This window comes from Aristolochia californica, unplaced genomic scaffold (genome assembly GCF_029961685.1).
Source record: "Aristolochia californica isolate CCGP_79_NKW_82.1479 unplaced genomic scaffold, dmAriCali1.0.hap1 SCAF_14, whole genome shotgun sequence".
In the NCBI taxonomy this organism is placed as follows: Eukaryota; Viridiplantae; Streptophyta; class Magnoliopsida; order Piperales; family Aristolochiaceae; genus Aristolochia; species Aristolochia californica.
The window spans coordinates 265591-283797 of NW_027181815.1; the positions used below are offsets into that span (position 1 = coordinate 265591).

General features: G+C 41.4%; 6 protein-coding genes across 6 annotated transcripts; 5 read left to right on the forward strand and 1 right to left on the reverse strand.

Moving 5' to 3' along the window:
* The first annotated feature begins 925 nt into the window (after positions 1–925).
* Positions 926–1507, forward strand: LOC137950118 (putative invertase inhibitor). The gene has a single exon (XM_068796497.1). The coding sequence runs from the start codon at positions 926–928 to the stop codon at positions 1505–1507; it is 582 nt and encodes a 193-aa protein (XP_068652598.1).
* Positions 1508–4351: 2844 nt separating this feature from the next.
* LOC137950119 (F-box protein At5g07610-like) lies at positions 4352–5527 on the forward strand. The gene has a single exon (XM_068796499.1). It carries the CDS (start codon positions 4352–4354, stop codon positions 5525–5527), a length of 1176 nt encoding a protein of 391 aa, XP_068652600.1.
* A 1500-nt stretch (positions 5528–7027) lies between these two features.
* LOC137950790 (uncharacterized) lies at positions 7028–8274 on the forward strand. The gene is made up of 2 exons (XM_068797412.1): positions 7028–7765; positions 7841–8274. The coding sequence occupies exons 1-2, from the start codon at positions 7137–7139 to the stop codon at positions 7962–7964; spliced, it is 753 nt and encodes a 250-aa protein (XP_068653513.1). The 5' UTR covers positions 7028–7136; the 3' UTR covers positions 7965–8274.
* Positions 8275–9476: 1202 nt separating this feature from the next.
* On the forward strand, positions 9477–10625 carry LOC137950121 (F-box protein At5g07610-like). Its single transcript, XM_068796501.1, has one exon. The coding sequence runs from the start codon at positions 9477–9479 to the stop codon at positions 10623–10625; it is 1149 nt and encodes a 382-aa protein (XP_068652602.1).
* Positions 10626–13833: 3208 nt separating this feature from the next.
* LOC137950485 (uncharacterized) lies at positions 13834–15441 on the reverse strand. The gene has a single exon (XM_068796970.1). The coding sequence runs from the start codon at positions 15391–15393 to the stop codon at positions 14149–14151; it is 1245 nt and encodes a 414-aa protein (XP_068653071.1). The 5' UTR covers positions 15394–15441; the 3' UTR covers positions 13834–14148.
* A 1134-nt stretch (positions 15442–16575) lies between these two features.
* Positions 16576–17544, forward strand: LOC137950123 (transcription termination factor MTERF6, chloroplastic/mitochondrial-like). Its single transcript, XM_068796503.1, has one exon. The coding sequence runs from the start codon at positions 16576–16578 to the stop codon at positions 17542–17544; it is 969 nt and encodes a 322-aa protein (XP_068652604.1).
* Positions 17545–18207: the final 663 nt, after the last annotated feature.

Consider the following 18207-nt stretch of genomic DNA (forward strand, 5'->3'; position numbering starts at 1 on the left):
AAGAATCGCAACTCCGAAGCCTTGGCTGTTGATCTTGTTTCGTGTATTTCCAGTCCAGGAAAGATCGACGAAGCTTTCGCCCCAGCTTCCCCGTTTCTCCGTTCTGGCTGCTGAGCCTTGTGATGTCTCATCTGTGATTTTACATAAAAATAGCTTTATTGGTTCAATATTTTAAACTAAATTTAAATGTGTAGAAATTAATTATTAAAAATAAATAAAATACAAAAATTAAAAGTTAATTAATGTTGTAGAAACTATTAAACAATATAAACATTTTATACTTGATATTAAAATAAAAAATAAATTATATAATAAAACCTTATTTAGAAAGTATCGCATGCAAATACAATAATCATGGATTTTTTTGCCAATTTACAGAATCTAAGAAATCATGATAAACCAGTACAAAATCATACGATAAAAGGAACCACGAGCAGATCAAAATAGTAAGGAACTTACTTTTGATCTATGGAAAGACGAGATTGTGTTTCGGAAATAGTCCGATTTGTTCAGAAAAGCCCCGAAAATTTTTAGAAACACAGAGTCTTTTTTCTGTTCACTGCTCTTCGTTTTTAATTCCAAAGATTTCCTCCCTGTCGATATTGGCAAACTTGATCGAGGCCTGTCCTTCGATCGGAATTTCTTACTGGTTTTTTTTAGGCTCTTACGAAGTTTCTTTTTTCAGAGATGCGTTTAAAGCAGATCCGCACTTCATTCAAAATTGCAACTTCTTGAGTTGATTTCGGGATCTTGTACAGAACCTGCCTAAAATATCAAACTTACCCTAAGTTCTGAGTTTCTTCCCCCGGCAAGGTGTTTCTCTGCAACTATGTCTTGAATTTGTGTATAAATTACGTACTTCGGCGCGAACCCAACTCACGTCGGAAGCAATTAAACCCGCAAATTAAATTTCTGCAGCATGGCAATGGCAGTCGTCTTCTTGTTAATGGCAGCAGTTTTGTTCTCTTCCCAGTCCGATACATATTTTATTGTTTACGGAGACGAAGATCTCCCCTTCCGGCTATGCCAGCAGTTCAAAAGGCCGGGAGAAACCGAGCATTTCGATTTCTGCATGGAATGCTTGAACGCCGATCCTCGCAGCGTGCAGGTCGACGTCTGCGGCCTCACCAGCATTCTTCTCGGCTGCACAATCTCCTCCACCAAACACGGAAGAGACCTATCTTCGCAGCTCCAAGAAATCGCCGTGAACGAGACCGTGAAACGGGCACTCTCCAACTGCGAGTCGAGCTTCGCGCAGGCGACCCAGCTAGTTCAGACCTCGAGCGAGTTCTTCAGCGACAGGGATTTCTCCAAAGCTTGGCATAACCTCGATGGCGCGAGAATGCTCGGTTACGATGGCTGCTTTAGTGGTTTTGGTTTTGGTAGAGACGACGCTGTCCCACCGGAGCTGCTTAGAGAGTTGAGGAGGTTCAGAGATCTTTGCCAAGAGGGTGCCACGATTATCTCAGATTTTGCTGGTGGTAGCAGAGTCCCATGCATTGATTAATCAATTACTTCTTCGGCGTCTCAACGTCCGACGTTAATGGCGGAAACTCCGGAAAAAAATGTCTTTTGTGTACAAATCATCTCCTCTTTTATTCGTTATTTCTTCTTCCACAGCAGAGAGTAGAACACAAAACGCGGATTACGCATCCTGTTAAGCAGTGATTCGAATCAAAGTAGCCATTGATTTATTTTTCCTTATTCAAAGTTCAAAGTGCAGTTACGGTAAGCAACTGTAATGCGATTCTGTTCCGAGAAATATGCTTATGTTTAGCCAAACACCTCCATTAACAAGATCTATTGAAAGTTTGAATTGAAGTTTCAGAACTGCTGGTCCAAAATTAGTCTGATTCATCATTCAGATTTATTACGGAATTATCCAAAAGAAATTCACAGATTAATTGACTTCCTGTGACTCGGTTCTCTTGCTTGGATTCAGCTGCTTTCTGGGCACTCAATTGAGACAAGAATGGCAGACACCCTGCGCGCGTGAGCGAGAATAGGCAGCTTCTTGGTGGCTCGGCATTTTGGTGTGTGCGAAAGAGAAGGAGAGGCAGACGTATCACAAGTCAGAAACCATGGTGCTCGCTATATTAACTAATGAAATACAGCGAGAATTGAGCAGGATTTGCAATGGCAGCAGCGTCGTTCTTCTTCCTCGCAGTCGGAGCCCTGCTGTTATCTCTCTCCCCCCCCGTCGTTCACGCTGACGCCGAGCTCGTCCGCCGCATGTGCGAGCAATTCCACGGTCCCGGCGAGGACGACGAGCCATTCGAGCACTGCAAGGCGTGCCTCTACCAGAACCCCGAGGCCGAGCAAGCCAACGTCTGCGGTCTCACAGAGCTGCTCTTCAAGTGCGTCGTCTCTGCACTCGCCTCCGCTCGACAAGTCTCGAGTCGCCTCGTCGACTTGTACCCATTAGACGACCCACGGAGGGAGCCACTGGAGAGCTGTCTGATACTCTTTCGCACCGCATCGGAGTTGATGAATAACGCCTACCCCCTCATTCAGAGGTGGGAGTATGGACGGGCGAGGGATCAGGTCAGGAATGTACAGGCTCTGGGATTTCAAGGCTGCCTCGCGGCTTTCGAATCAATCGGAGATGTCCCCTCGGAACTTCTCCACCCCATGACCGACGTCAACGATCTATGTCGGGGAATCTGGGTCATTACAGACGATTTACGTTTCAGCTACACGATCTTGTGTCAAAGACTATTGATCACCTCACTTCCTCCTCTCTGATTTGAAAAAACAAAGAAAAAACTTACAAGAATTATCTACAATTCCTTACTTCCAGATCAGTGCCAAGAGTGAATCTTAACAGAAACCTTCCTATTAGATACAAATTAACATTACGAACTTGTAAATTCTTAAAAATTACTCGACTTTCACCCCACAAACTAACATAAAAAAATAAAAATAATATCTAATACTTAAAGAGTTAAAACTTATTTGCTATGAGCGGAATTTGATTTGAGTGTCCTCACATTGTCATACAACATGTGTATATAAAGTGCCCAAAAGATAATCTTTAATAAATCTAAACATAAGAAGTTCCGTTCCTACCGCGTAGAGCCCCAGTTCTTGTACTCCGACTCCTGCCGCTGCTCGCTTGAGGCGCGGTCCTAAGGAGTCCTGCCCCGAGTCTTTGAAGCGGGTCCCGTGCTCAAATGCCTGACTGGCTTTGTGGTTTGTACCGATTCGGTCATTGAGTGCGATTGATCCAATTGTCGTCGACGTCCACGAGAAAGCTAAAAGACGAGGCAAGAGAAGAGGGGTAGAGCCAGGCGGCGCCTCCCTTCCTTTTCGCGTCGACGATGGCCGTCTCTCGTGACTTCTTCTCCCTTCCCATGGAGGAGAAGCACAAGTACGCCAACGACTTCGTTTCCTACAAGGGGTATGGCAGTCGAATGGGGGTACAGAAAGGCATCAAGCTCGACTGGGGCGACTACTTTTTCCACTACCTTCACCCCGTCTCCACCCGTAAAGACTACCATAAATGGCCGTGACAGCCGGAGAATTACTGGGAGATCATCACCCAGTAGGGAGACCAAGTGTTCGACCTCTGCAAGCAACTCCTCACCGTCAAATGCCCCAGATGACGCTGGGGCTGTCTCCACACAGCGACCCAGGTGCATTCACCCTGATTCCCCGAACTCCGAAGGTCGCCGTCGCCGAATCCTCGATTTTCTAATCCGAAGCTTCGTTTAAGTGGCTAATCGGTTTGCGAGTTTTTTAACCGAACCACGAGGTCGTCTCGTTTAATGAAAAAAACCTCGAAGCAAATCGAACCGGAACCGAGCGGAACTCAAACTACTCGTTAATCAGCTCGGTTTGTTGACCCCTATGCCAGACTCTTTCTTTCTTCTGTGAAAACAATTTTAGTGTTTTTTTTTAAAAAGAAGGTAAAAATGGATGCTGGGCAATTGTAGGAGGGGAGCGAGGATGGGTTTTAACTTCCAACTCCGCCATGGGTTTTTTGGCAAGAATAAATTCTATATTTGGCTCGGCGAATGGTCATGTCTTTAAAACCCTGCCCTTACAGTCGAATCCAGGGGGTTTACACTAATTTACTGCAAATAACCTGCCAGATATCACCTTTCAACCAGCAAAGACAGGAGTTGGATTCGTTGCTCGTAATAAAATTTAACGTAAGAACTTAAATCAGCTTCCATGTATAACACTTCCATGATTTCTACCAGCAAATTTATTTTCCCATGGTGTCCTCTCTTCCTTTCTTCCTGCATCGATCTTTCGCCCCTTGAGCATTTTCAGATTTTCTTCTCTTTCTAAGTGTGATGATCAGGTCCTGTTCTAGATAAAGTTCGACGTCGGAGGGCAGGTAAGGATGGAATCGCAAAACAAGCGCACCGGCACTGATGTTACCCGTTTCAGTCAGGAATTGCTTGCGAGGATTCTCTCTCCTTTACCCCTGAAAACAATCTTCAGGTTCAAATGTGTGTCGAATTCATGGCGTCGACTGATCTCTAGCTCTGCTTTTATGAAACAGTTACCTGCATTGCCTATGTACGGATTCTTCTATCAAAGGGATTTCGTGAATCACCTAGCAGAATTCGTTCATGAAGTGCCTGGATACGTCAACTTGTCGCGGAGCATGAACGACGGCAACGAGGAAGGCAAGGAAAGGATTAGAATGCTGAGTCTCGATTTCTTGCCGAGCTATCCCCATCTGAGGCTCATCGACTGTTGCAATGGCTTGCTTCTCTGCTGCTCCGCCACCGTGAGTCCATCCACCGCCGTGCTGTACTACTACATCTGCAACCCAGCGACGAAGAGATGGTTGGGTCTGCCCAAGCCCAGGTACCTTGGACCAACTCCCGTTTCAGAAGTGCTGGATTTCGATCCCCGCCAGTCGCACCACTTCAAACTCTTTCTGCTCCATTCTCGAAACGGTTCTTCAATAATGGTGGACGTGTACCACTCTGAAACAAGCAGATGGGTTCATTCCAGGCTGACAATGGAGAACCCAAAACCCCTGTACTTGCGGTGGGAACTCCCCATTGTTCTCGCTGGTTTTGTCTACAAGCTGGCGTCTGAGGATCGTCTCCTGAGAATCGATTTAACAGATTGCAATTTCATGAGTCTTATACTACTACCCAAGAAAGGAGCGAGACAAGTGTTCCTGGGCCGCTCTTCGGGGTGTCTCTACTGCGCTTTCCTAGACGGCCAACATTTACTGGTCTGGGAGCTCGAGGACTGGGATTCCCATAAGTGGAAGCTGAGGCACGATGAGAATATCGTCGACCCATTAATGGAACTGAAGTTCTCTACAGTGATCGAGGCGTCTAATTCTCTGAAACTTAGCGGGGTAAGGGTGGTGGGTTTCCATCCAGATTCCCCCATGATTTTCCTTGCCGTATCGGAAAAGATAGTTTCGTTTAACTTGGGCTGTAGTGATTCAACACCGAAGGTGGTTTTCAGTCTGAAACGCATCAATGCCTTCACAGACGAGTTCAGGGCTTGTCCTTACACTCCTTGCCTGTCAGACTTCCTCCCCAGTTAGTCTAAATTCACTGTATTCTTCTTCTTCCTCATATATTATAGCCTTTGACAATGTTTAATTAAGTCGCCTTCATTCTGTGTTTCCTAAGAACCGGAGATGTGGCATAAAGAAAAGGGAAGAAAGATCGACGTTTACCGTTTATCTGAAATTGTTTTGTACTAATCTGACTTGGTTAGGAATTTCGATAGGTATATTAAGCGGCCAAACAAAAAGGAAATAAGAGAAAGAGACAGAAAATCGTTATACCTGATTCTCTTTCAGCTTGGTTTATATCTGATCTTGCTTATGATGACGTTCTGGTTTCTTTTATCTGAAATCGAGCTGCCAGAGAACTCAACAGGGCTTCCCTGCTTTCGACTGTACAGAAGAAATCTTCTCTGTGCTCTATTCTGCGGACTTTCCCAACTGCAAATTTGAGAGCCGAAGAATTCGGAAGCACAGTAACTGCATCGAGGCACTGATTAAACCCCGTTTTGGGTGGTCTGGAACGATGAGGATATTGGAATTTTATTTGGAATTGAAGGTTGTTTATCTGGGTTTTTCGAATAAGATAATTTCCTAGAGTTTTAACGATGGAAAATGTGGAGGTCATTTTCAGTTTTGCACAGAATCTCGATCTGGATGGGGGGATGAAAAAGTTCATACGTCTGTGCCATGTAATATCTCCCCGAGCCACATCATGTAACGTGACACTACACCTTTCGCATATACCATTCTATTTATTTTATGATAGATTGGTATATAATTTATTAAATAATTTATTTATTTAGAGAATGGGTAATTGGGTAAATAAATAGAATAAGAACAAAAGGATATAGGATTGGAGCAACTTGACCTAATCGGAGGATCTCACTCCGATTTTCAGGTGGTTGAATCTGGTTCCGAGTCCTATCAAGATAACCTCTCTATATCGGATGAATTTCACCGGGGAACTGGGGCAGCAACAAAGGAGCACTATATAGTGAAAATGGCAAGTGCATTTTTTATGATTATGGAGCTAAGTTCTGCTAAAATCTTGAGTAATTTAGAAGTTGGACAACGATCTTCCTTCATATGCTTTCGTCGATTATTCTGAAGATTATTTTTTCGATCATCTGTGATTTACAGCAAACGCAACCTAAGCTTGCTGTGACTGTGAGTTTCTTTGGCTGTCCCAGCAACCTAGTAGAATCCCTCTCGACTCAAAGCCGCGAGTACAGCCATCTCTGTATTGATCTTTGGAGCTTTCTTTGGTTGGCCTCTGCACGTTGTAAAGCTCTGCTGCTTACATACGGGAGAAAAAAACGATATGGATGCTTTCAAGAAGTTAAACATTTCCATTCACAGCGGAAGCAGCTTGAATGATGATTTGTTGATCGAGATCCTCCGGCGTTTACCCTTCAAGTCTCTGGCCAGATTCAAGTGTGTCTCTAAAGCATGGCATGGTCTAATTTCAGACCTTTATCTTCAGGCAAGTGTTCCTGCACCTACGATTGGCCTTTTCTACCAACCATGGGACATCAATCTGGGTGACGTTGGATATGTTTGTGTCTCAAAAGAAATTTGCAGGGCTCAGTTGATCACAGATTTAAGTCTGACATTTTGTCCAGCTTATCCAAATTTGAGGTTCATGGATTGCTGCAATGGACTCCTCCTTTTCCTCCACGGATCCGCTTGCCCTCCATATGGACGTGCACGCCGTCGAGGGCTTCCTCCACATTCAGATGTGTTTTTTGTGTGTAATCCCATCACAAAGAGATGGGTAGCTCTGCCAGAGTGCCCCGAAACAAAGCGTTGGTTCGACTGTATTCTGGTGTTTGATCCTCGTAGCTCTCCCCATTTCAAAGCCATTAGAATTGGCTTTTTGAGCCCTACTTGTTTGGAGCTTACAACTTTCTGCGCCAAGACAGGTTTTTGGATCAAGTCTAATGTGACTACTGCACCTCTTCGTTGTCGCTTAAGCAGCAGAGGCATCGTTTCCCCTGATGGAATTGTGTATAGGCTAGCTCCTTTACGGAGGTTACTGAGGATCAACATTGTGGATGGAAGTGTAATGGAAACTGTCCTCCCAGAGAAGTGGAGGTGGCCTCCTTGCTTTGGTCTGTTCCATGGCAACGTCCATTATGCCTTGTTTCTTGATGGCTGTCAGCTGCGAATTTGGGAGCTCAAGGACTTCGACGCCAATGAATGGGTATTGAAGCACAGCAATTGCTTGGAAGCTGAGCTGCAACAGAAATTTGGATGGTTCAGAAGAGTAAGGTTATTGGCATTTCATTCAGAGATTGATGTCATTTATATTGGTATTTTTAATAAGATCATTTCCTACAATTTCAGCAATGAGACTATGGAAGAAATTTGCAGCTTCTCAGAGCAGTATCATCTGATAGGTCAGCTCAAGGCTCATCCTTTTGTGCCTTGCTTTTTGGACTGTCTTGATGAAATGCAAAACAACCAATGAGGCAGACATTATCTCTTGCCCAATAGCCTACTTCTTTATTGAATCTGCAATGAAGTAGCTGGGAGTAACCAATCAAATGACTGGTTCTGTCTAGGAGAAATGAAAGAGATGAAGGTGACCGTGGTTGACAATTGGGTCCTGGTTGCAAGCTCTGTAACAGAGAGTTCATGAAGAATTTAAGATAGATCAGAAGCTGATAGTTAAGCTGAATCCATAAAAAACAATCCCCAGCATTTCACTCGATGATTACCTCAATCTGTGTCTAGTGTAAACTTTGTTCATGACATAGTGAAAGATGTTTGTATCTCATTCCATGAGACTATAAAAGATGCTTCTGTACCTTGTTTTGATGCCTACAATATTAGAGATATTTGTCTACTGCATTATCTTCCCTTATGCTTACTATTTCTAGCTAAGTGTTTTTAAAAATAATCAGGTCTGATGGTATTCTCTTTACAACCAGGAGCGTCAGGTCGCGACTTCGAATCGCGCCACGCCCTCTCAAAAAAAATAAAAATAAATAATCACATTACATTTGATCCAGGAAAAAAAATGAGGCCTTGTCTTCCTAAAATAAAGAAAGAAAACCTGAACGGCATATTATGCAGAGATGTGAAAAAAGAGCTTCTTCTACCATTTGGGGTTTGGATACTTTTGGATGAGTGATGAAGACAAGGGAGAAGAGTAAACAGCCGGCCAAAGAATACTAAGGAAGTGAGAACGATACGTACATATTATATAGTAAACAGCCGGCCAAAGAATACTAAGGAAGTGAAAACGATATGTACATACTATATAATTGGTGTTCTGTCATTTGTATTAATAATATGGATAATCTCAATGGAGGACCAAATCTTCTGAATGTTGGTTTTTCTTCATTTGTGTTTACAGCTTACTTGACCTATGCTTTCTCTTAGCTCTTTTCCTTTTCTCAACAGAAAAAAATATAATCCCACTTCAATAAATCCTGCAGCAATCCATCCACAGACGTGATGATCTCCAGTGAAAAGCTTTATATATCTTTACTGTTTTCTTGGCTGGTCACTGAGCATCCAGAGGAAAAGTATGGATGACTATTCACAGTGGAAGCAGCTTGGGTGATTTGGGTTTTGGTTATTAGTGGACTAGGTGACAGAGGCAAGAGAAAGAGAGAGAGAGAGAGAGAGAGAGAGAGAGCAGAAAGAAGAACAAACGGCCGGCCAAAGAAAACTAGGAAAGTGACAATGACATGTATGTTTTATATAGAAGAATGGGTAATCTGGAAGTGGTAAAATGATCTTCTTTCAGATGCTAAGGTCAATTGTTCTGAAGCTCAATTTTCTTTCATCAGTGTTTTATAGCTAACATTGTCAAAGATTTCTGCAAGCTCCTTTGGTTTTCCCAGCAGCATAGCCCTGATCCTGCTTGACTAAATGCTGCAGTTAGATCCATTTCGGTGCTGATCTTTGAGGCTTTTTGATTGATCTCTGAATATTGTAAAGCTGTGTTGATCATAGATAGGGAAGAAAAAGCATGGATGCTCTCAAGAAATCAAACACTTCTGTTCGTAGTGGATGTAGCTTGAGTGATGACTTGTTGATTGAGATACTGCGGCGGCTACCCTTCAAGTCTCTGGCCAGATTCAAGTGCGTATCCAAAGCATGGCATAGCTTAATTTCAGACCCTTGTTTTCAGACAAGATTGCCTTCACCCATGATTGGTCTTTTTTATCAAAAATGGGGCATCAATGAGGGTGAAATTGGATATGCTGTTGTATCAAACGAGAGTTTCGGGACCCAGTTTATCACGGATTTGAGTTTGACATTCTGCCCAGCTTATCGTAAATTGTGGTTCATGGATTGTCGCAATGGACTGCTCCTTTTCCTCCATGGATCTGCTCGTCTTCCAGGTCGACGTGCATACCATGGAAGTCTTCCTTCACAGTCAGATTTGTTCTATGTGTGCAATCCCATCACAAGAAGATGGACTCCTCTGCCACACTGCCCTGCAACAAACCCGTTAGTTGACAGTGTTCTGGTGTTTGATCCTCGCAGCTCTCCCCACTTCAAAGTCATCAGAATATGTTTCTTTAATAAAATTTGTCTAGAGCTTACAATTTTCGACTCCAAGACTGGTTTTTGGATCAAGTTTAACTTGACAACTGCACCTCCCCGGTGTCGCTTAACCGGCAGAGGTGTTGTTTCTTCAGATGGAGTGGTGTATAGACTTGCTTATCCACAGAGGTTGCTGAGAATTAACATTGTCGACGAAAATGTTACTGAAATTGAGCTCCCAGAGAAGTGGAGCTGCCTTCCTTCTTTTGGACTATACAATGGCAACATCCACTGTGCGCTGTTTCGTGAAGGCTACCAGCTGCGCATTTGGGAACTCAAGGACTCGGAAGCCAGTGAATGGGTCTTGAAGCACACCAATTGCCTGGAAACTGAGCTGAAGCAGAAATTTGGATGGTTCGGAAGATTAAGGTTATTGGCATTTCATCTCGATCTGGAGGTAATTTATATGGGTATTTTTAGTAGGATCATTTCCTACAATTTCAACAATGAGACACTGGAAGATTTTTGCAGCCTCTCAGAGCAGCATCATCTGATGGGTAATCTCGAAGCTCATCCTTTCGTGCCTTGTTTTCTGGACTCTCTTCTTGAAGCACAAAACAACCAGTAAAACAGACATTGTTGTGGCACAAAACTGTTTCTCTGGCCAACTACAGGTTCATTTTTCACTGCCTAAAATTGGGAGTTTTAAATTTTGGATGTTCGAGAACTTGGGTGCATGAAAAGTCACAGAGAAAAGTATTTGAGACTGGGAGTTACTAATCAATTTACAGGTTGAAGGATATGGAAGGTGATCATGGTTGAGTACGGTGTTTCATAGATGTTAAGCTGGAAATTGGGTCTGTATCATGTATCTGAGAATCAGCTGAAAGCACTCTAAAAAGAGAAATGTGAATTCATGGCAAACATATACACATAAGCCTACAACTAAAGAGAATGATTGAAGCCTTGTTTCCTGAACTGAAAGAGTATCATGGAGTGAAGTGAAAGATTTTATTTCTGCTTTATTGGGTTTGGATACTAAAGGATGAGAGACGAAGACAACAATAAAGCAAAAGACATGGCCGGCTAAAGAAGATTAATAATGAATTCAAAACAATTAGAATCTTGTTGTTTTGTACTAAATAAATTTGATAATCTCAATGTTGGAGAGAAATCTTCTTGTTCTTGTTGATTTTTTTTTTTTTTGAGAGTTTAATCTTCTTGTTGAGAGTTTAATCTCCCATTACAAGGAGATGTGTTGCTCTACATAGTATTATAAATATCGCAATTTTTATGATTGTGTTCTCATGTTTGATCGAGGGAGCTTCCTTCATGTCGAAGTCATAAAAATCGGTTCGGTTCTTTGAGTTCAACTTCTTTTAAGGTTTACCATCTTCTACTCCGAAATCTGTTTTCTGTACCGGAATTAAACTCCCAAGGAAGAGGGTAGTTTGCCTTGCCTTTGGATTATACAAACTGCATTAAGCCTAGATTGTTGAAGGCCTCTAATTATTACACTTTCTCTCGGGAGTTTCATGTGAGCAGTGGTATTATAGCTTTACCCTCTTTCAAGCCTTGTTTCCTAGACCGGTCAGAACTGGTGAGACCACCCTCGGCTATATCAACTTCTACCTTCATTTCTTTCTTTCTTCTCTCTTTTAAATTAAAATTTTAGGCAAAGCAATTAAAATTCAGATGTGCTGACCAATTTCAATGAAGATCTTGGCATCCGGTTCAGCTTGGATTTGAACTATGTGGTCCGAATTGGCTATGTTTTTCACCTCATCCTGGTTTTCCCAGTGATCCATTTTTCTTTGAGGCAAACTGTAGATGCTCTGGCATTTAAAGGGTGTACACCTCTAGTGGACAGCGGAAAGAGATCGGCTATTTTGACAGTAATTCTGTTAATTCTCATTTACCGGGGCTCCACAATGATCCCCAGCATCTGGGTGGCCTTCAAGTTTACAGGCGCAACTACAGTAGTTTCATTGGGTTTTATATTCCCATCTCTTATACCATTAAGGTTGAACAAGCAGGGGATGGTAATGGCTGTTCTGGTTGGTATAATAGGAGTTGCAGGGAATATCTACAGCTTCAAAGGTCAACCTGCATGAGATAAAGAGCTGATGAGGGATGAATTCCAAGACTGTATTTAGTTGCCAATGCAGTGTCCCTCTGTTTCACCACGCTAATGTTTGAGGAGACGAATACTTCAGAATATCAGTTGTTGTTTGATAGGAAAATTTTGCAGTGCTTATGTACCTCTGAACTCTCATGGTTATGAAATTTGAGCACAAAGAGCGTTGCCAGTAACCCGCAAGGGAATGGAACTGTCTTGAAATTACAAATGCTGTCAAAGAAACTAAGTCAAGTCTGGGGGTGAGAAACCCCTCTTCATAGAGATCTAACTTCAGAGGGATATCTTCTGAAGTAGAAGACCTCTGCTTTTCTTCGTAAATATGCTCCTTGCAACAGCCTCCAAATAGATTTCTCCCCCGACAGTTGATAATTCTCACATATTTGTTTGCACTTTGCTCAATTGTGCAAAAATTGCACATTTGCTTTACAATGTACTGGTTTCCATGATTATTTGAGACAAAATTCTTGTATTCTTACCCTGTAGCGTTATTCAGAAAATCATAAATTGACAATGCAAGTTCATGAACCTCCCTATCAGGCTCAAGAGTGAAGAGTTGTCCGACCATTCCAAACCTTGATGCCTCAGTAGAGGCATCTAATGCTGCGACCCAAGGACTATCTATTCCTTTTCTGACACACCTCAATTGTTGATCAAGGAAACAAATTGCAGAGTTATCTAGTCAAATGGTTCTATAATTTTCTTGTCAGTGACTCCATGCAAAAGCTCCATATCATTATCATCTTTCAAATCACAAAATTTTGAAGCATTGACCTTTACTCATGGAATCGTAGCAAGGAATTATATGTAAAGCAAGATTTCCATAAGGAAAAAGTAAAAAGGCAGGAAAACAAAATAGAAGAATTCCTGGAGAGCCCCCTTTCACACCACTAAGTGGTGTCTACTATAGTTTTTTTTTTTCTTTTTTCTTTTTGAGAAGTCTATAGAAAGTTACTTGATGAGATGTTTTTTGTGCACTATCAACTGTCATCAAGTGACCAAATAAGCTAGCAAATATATGAAGTAAAAGGTGACCATATGAGGAACTCAAGAGTAATTTTCTGTGGTACCATTCACCCAATCAGTTGGTTGCTCAGCTATTACCTCTAATCAAGTTTCTGCTTCTGGATCTTATTACTAGACCATGGGCAAACACATTCAGAGCATCTTCTGTAAAATGAAGAATGCCCATGGACAATTTATTTTTGCTGGGGGTTTGTAGGCACTGAAATGAATCTGGCATGTTATTTGTGAATGCTGCTACTTGTGAAAAAAAAATTAGGTTCCTGGGGAGGGACCGAAGAGGTGCATGCTTCTGATGAAGATTCAGATATCCTAAACGGACCAGTAAAGCTCTCTTGATGCTTTGTGAAGTGTTGACTCTGCAAATGATCACCATACCATCTCTTTTCTCTGTATTGAATCAGTGGGAAACTAAATGTCTCCTGTAAGGCTAAATAAAGCAGCATATTCAAGCAGAAATAAAGCGAAAGTTCATAGGTTTTCTATCTACATAAACCAAAGTTCACGGCAACAAATTTGAGGCCCGACATGGATTATAGATCACAAGCTGGCGGCAACCCGAATCTTAAAATGAAACAGCACATTCCAGAGAACAAGTTTACTTTCATGAACTGTATATTTCGGTGCATCATTTTTTCTTTGATAATTAACCTTAAGTGTGATGATTAATATACGTTACAGAATCACCTCTCAATATAGAATAGCTAAGAGGAAAGAGTTCAGTAAGAAAGCATTCACAAGATTTGTAATTTATCAGCACAAACTGGCTGCAAACAAAAACATAGTATTCCACGAAATTCATATTAAAACAGCTCATTGGCAGTGAAGCACCATAAAATAAATTGAAACTTGACTTCTTTCTTATGAGCCAATAAAGACCTTTCACCTCATTCAGCAATTCTTTTACCATTTCATACTAAGAGAGGAAAGTGTAGAGATACTACAAGGAACCCAGGGAGAATTGCACACAAACTTTGCAGACTTAGAGAAACTAGAGCACCTTGTTGGGAACTTTTTTTCCAAAGATAACCTCCCAAAGAGAAGGTGAATAAGGACCTTTCTTACCTAGATGCTCTTTCACTGCCTTCTCATCGACTGCATACCCTTTCTCTCTCAACCTCCGAATAACACTTTGAGCTTCTTCTGATCCCTTTTCTTTGTGAAACTCATCAACCAAACCAACAAAAGTAGCAACATTTGGGTAATGCCCAGCCTCCAACATCTCGATGCAAAACCCAATCGCATCCTCCAGTTGCTTCCCTTTACACAATCCCTGAACCAAAACCTTATAACTGAATGCATTAGGGGATATGCCATTGTTCTGCATTTTCCTGAAAACCCTTTTTGCATCTTCAAACTTCAGTGCCTTGCAGAAGCCTTCTACAACAGCTGTAAAAATTACAACTTCAGGGATTGTACCCTTTTCACGCATTAATCCAAAGAGCTTCATGGCTTCTTGAACCAAACCGTCCTTACAAAGGCCGTCGAGCATTGCAACAGCATTGGGGATGAGCCCCGTCTCTTTCATTTTCCTGAAAATCTCTTCAGCATCTTGTGGCGATGGATCCGGTGAGGTAGCTTCAGGTAATTCAGATTCTTTGGTGGTGCTTTCTTGGAGGGGGTCTTCTGTCTTCTGGTCACCTTTTTCTTCATTACCAAGTCCAAATAGATAGTCGTTTTGATCCCGTGGCTCCACCGTTCGATCCCACAGGGTTGCGCGGGACAATTGCGCCTCAGAATCTATATGAGCTGATTCTATAACTTGCTCCTTTTCTTCACCACTCTTGAATTTCTCAAAAAAAGAACCGTCAGCTTGGTCCTTCCTCCTTTCTCTGATGGGTCTATCAGCCATCCGCATTGCAGGACTTTGACTCGCACTCCTCGCTCTTCCAAAACTCTGGATATCACCATCAGCTTCAAAGGAAGAAAGGTTCTCAGACCGGCTGATTCTTCTATCCCCTCTCAAGGGTCTATTGCCGAAGCCACTCGAAGAACTTTGGCGGACATCGTCCCTCCTTGACCTCCCACCATCGTCGTCTAGATTGAAGTCTTTACGGGGGAAATCTCCGGATCTATCAACTCTTCTCTCTCCTCTCCTAGGTCTATCCGGGATTGAGCTAAAATGGGTATGAAGGGGAGGACTAGATGAAATACAGTGAGGAAGATTAAACTCTGATGATCGAGCGAGGCATTTTGAAAGAGAAACGAAGGAAAAGTGAGCAACTTTAGAGCGCATGATTAATATTTTTTCTTCTTCCTCACATCACAGGCGAGAGTGGTCAGGGTTTTTGTTAGGGTTTTAGTTCGAAAAAGACGATGACTACTTCTCAAGCCCGAAGCGGTGAGCTGTGGGCCTCATGGAGTGGGCAGCAGCAGAGGCCCATTGGGCTCCGAGAATAATTCATTTTTCAGAAGTGACAAAAATCAAGGTAATTAGTGGGAAATCATTATTAGTTATTACGTAAATAAATTTTTTTTTTTTTTAAATATGGTGATTTTTTTAATATTTGGATCCCTTTCTAGCATTTGAGTTTTGCTTTCTCAGTTCGTTCAATCCCTTTCTTCGGCGCTGTAGTTGTTTCAATTCCAGTTCTACCGGCAGAGGGGAACGGGCTTCTTGTTTCAGTATGGCTGTTTGTGGCCTCGTCATCTTTCTGTGCAGGCGAATTGGTTGTTGTTTGGCTTTTCGCTGTTCAACATCTAACGAACTTGAGGAAGACTCCTCTTACTAGTTTTCTTCTGCAAAAACTTCGGAGCCAGACAACTAGTTTAATTATTTGGATGTCTTTTCTTGCAATTGACTCGTTGGCAGGTACTTGACTTGAGTCCAAAGTTACAGTTGCATACTTGATTCTATTCGTTTATTTGTGAACCATGTTCATCTGAGGTAAATAATTTTTTTACCCAGCTCAATGGAGGTCTTTAATATTTGGAAGCTCGATTATCAACTGCTTAGGAACTTATCACTTTCTTATCTTATAAAATGAGAAGAGCGCTACCTTGACTCAATTACAAATTAGTTATATCACTGAAATACCCTGTTAAGGCCATAGTTCTACTATTCTCATCATCCAAAAAGTTTTTTTTTTTTTTTTTCTAGAACTACGATTATTAGGTTACAAACAGTGACCTGTGGAGCCCTTCAAAAGGAGTCTGGATAATCTGCTCGGCATTGTCAAATCAAAGAGTCTTATTGTTCCTTTGTCATTCCTATTATTGGAACAAAAAGACGATGTTTCGTGCTCTGTAGATCTGGTTTGGTCATTCATTTGAGAAAGTTTTGCGATTCCTCAACTATATCTGGTCTTTGATCTTTTTGTTTTTTTATTTCATGGTTTGAGTCACATGTCGATTGCTTTTGCACTGAAATGATGTTAAAAACGGTCTCATATCATCTAATAATCTTGTAGGAAACATGATGGACAGAACTCAACTTGGTAGTATTATTGGGTTCTTGAAGGAGAAAGGTTTTGATGATGAAGCAATCAATGATATGCTCAAAAGATGCAAGCGACTGGAAGGTGTTGGAAGAGAGAGAGCCAGTGAAAATTGGATATACCTTAATACAATTGGAATTCACGAGAGAAAGATCCCCTCTCTTGTTTCAAAATGCCCCAAGATCCTTGCTTTAGGATTGAATGAGAAGCCTGTGCCCATGGTTCAGTGCCTAGCAACATTAGGAACAAAACCAAGTGACGTGAGCATGGCAATAACAAGATTTCCTCACATACTTTCCCATAGCATAGACGAGAAGCTATGCCCACTTTTAGCTTTCTTTCAGGCACTGGCGATCCATGAGAAGCAACTGGGAAAGGTATTACTGCTCAACCCGAGGCTCATCAGCTACAGTATTGAATCAAAATTGACCCAAATCACAGAGTTCCTCTCAAGTCTTGGTCTGAACCGAGAAGGAATGATTGGGAAGATCTTGGTCAGGCATCCGTTTATAATGGGTTACAGTGTGGAGAAAAGGCTCCAACCAACATCAGACTTTCTGAAATCAATAGGTCTCAAAGAACAAGACCTTCAGAGAGTAGCCATGAATTTTCCTGAAGTGTTATGTCGAGATGTGAAGAAGATCCCGGGGACCAATTTAATGTATTTGAGAAACACTGGGTTTAATGATAAACAGATTGTCGTGCTTGTTACCGGGTACCCTCCTATTTTGATCAAGAGTTCTCTTGAGCCAAGAATAAAGTTCTTGCGAGAAGTTATGGGAAGAGATTTGGATGAAATTGCGAATTATCCAGAGTGCTTTGAGCATGGTTTGAAGAAGAGGTTGGAGCTTAGACATAGGATGCTTAAACAGAGGAACATAGGCTGTAGCTTGTGTGAAATGCTAGAGTGTAATCACAGAAAGTTTGTCCTCAAGTTTAGCATTTGCTGATATTTTTTTTCAGGTACCACCTGTTTGCAGCACTATTTGGTTAGATTACTTGGCTTAGAATTGCCTTTTTGAGACTTCAACCTAACCTCTCAAGCACTAGATTGTCTCAACTATGGATACTTCTCAATAGAAAACATGAGTCGTTGCAGGGACCAGACCATCTTAGAAGAGGCTAATAAGGCATTTCTATTCATACTTTTCTAAAAAAAAAAAAATAGTTCTAAATTCTAATAGGTTTTTTAAATTTTATTTAACTAATTTTATAAATTTATACAATGCCATAAATTTGAGATCTGCTTAATCCATGTAGTTAGTATTTGGGATCCATCTCTTCTGATCACATGAGAGATGAACATGACCTATATCTTCCATCTATATAAATTTCATTCATATTACTCAGTTTGATCGGAATAAATTGTCGTTAAAAGTGTGTTTGTGTCAACAGAAAAGTATAAGAAAAAATGTCATAGAAAATTTTTCTCGTTAACCAATTTTTTTTTAGCATTTGTGACATTTTTGGAGTTCAAATAAATTTTTCGTTTAATTTTTCTTGATTCCTCTTGCAAAACCTTGCCTTTAGAAATATTTTTAAAAATAAATAAATTGAAATTATAAGAAAAATAAACCAAAAAATACTAATTTAGTTCTTGATCACATAATTTT

Coding starts and splice junctions, on each gene's coding strand:
- LOC137950118 (XM_068796497.1), top strand. CDS start 926: ATGGCAGTCGTCTTCTTGTTAATGGCAGCAGTTTTGTTCTCTTCCCAG.
- LOC137950119 (XM_068796499.1), top strand. CDS start 4,352: ATGGAATCGCAAAACAAGCGCACCGGCACTGATGTTACCCGTTTCAGT.
- LOC137950790 (XM_068797412.1), top strand. CDS start 7,137: ATGGATTGCTGCAATGGACTCCTCCTTTTCCTCCACGGATCCGCTTGC. Junction 7,766..7,840: donor GGATGGTTCAGAAGAGTAAG/GTTATTGGCATT, acceptor CTACAATTTCAG/CAATGAGACTATGGAAGAAA.
- LOC137950121 (XM_068796501.1), top strand. CDS start 9,477: ATGGATGCTCTCAAGAAATCAAACACTTCTGTTCGTAGTGGATGTAGC.
- LOC137950485 (XM_068796970.1), bottom strand. CDS start 15,393: ATGCGCTCTAAAGTTGCTCACTTTTCCTTCGTTTCTCTTTCAAAATGC.
- LOC137950123 (XM_068796503.1), top strand. CDS start 16,576: ATGGACAGAACTCAACTTGGTAGTATTATTGGGTTCTTGAAGGAGAAA.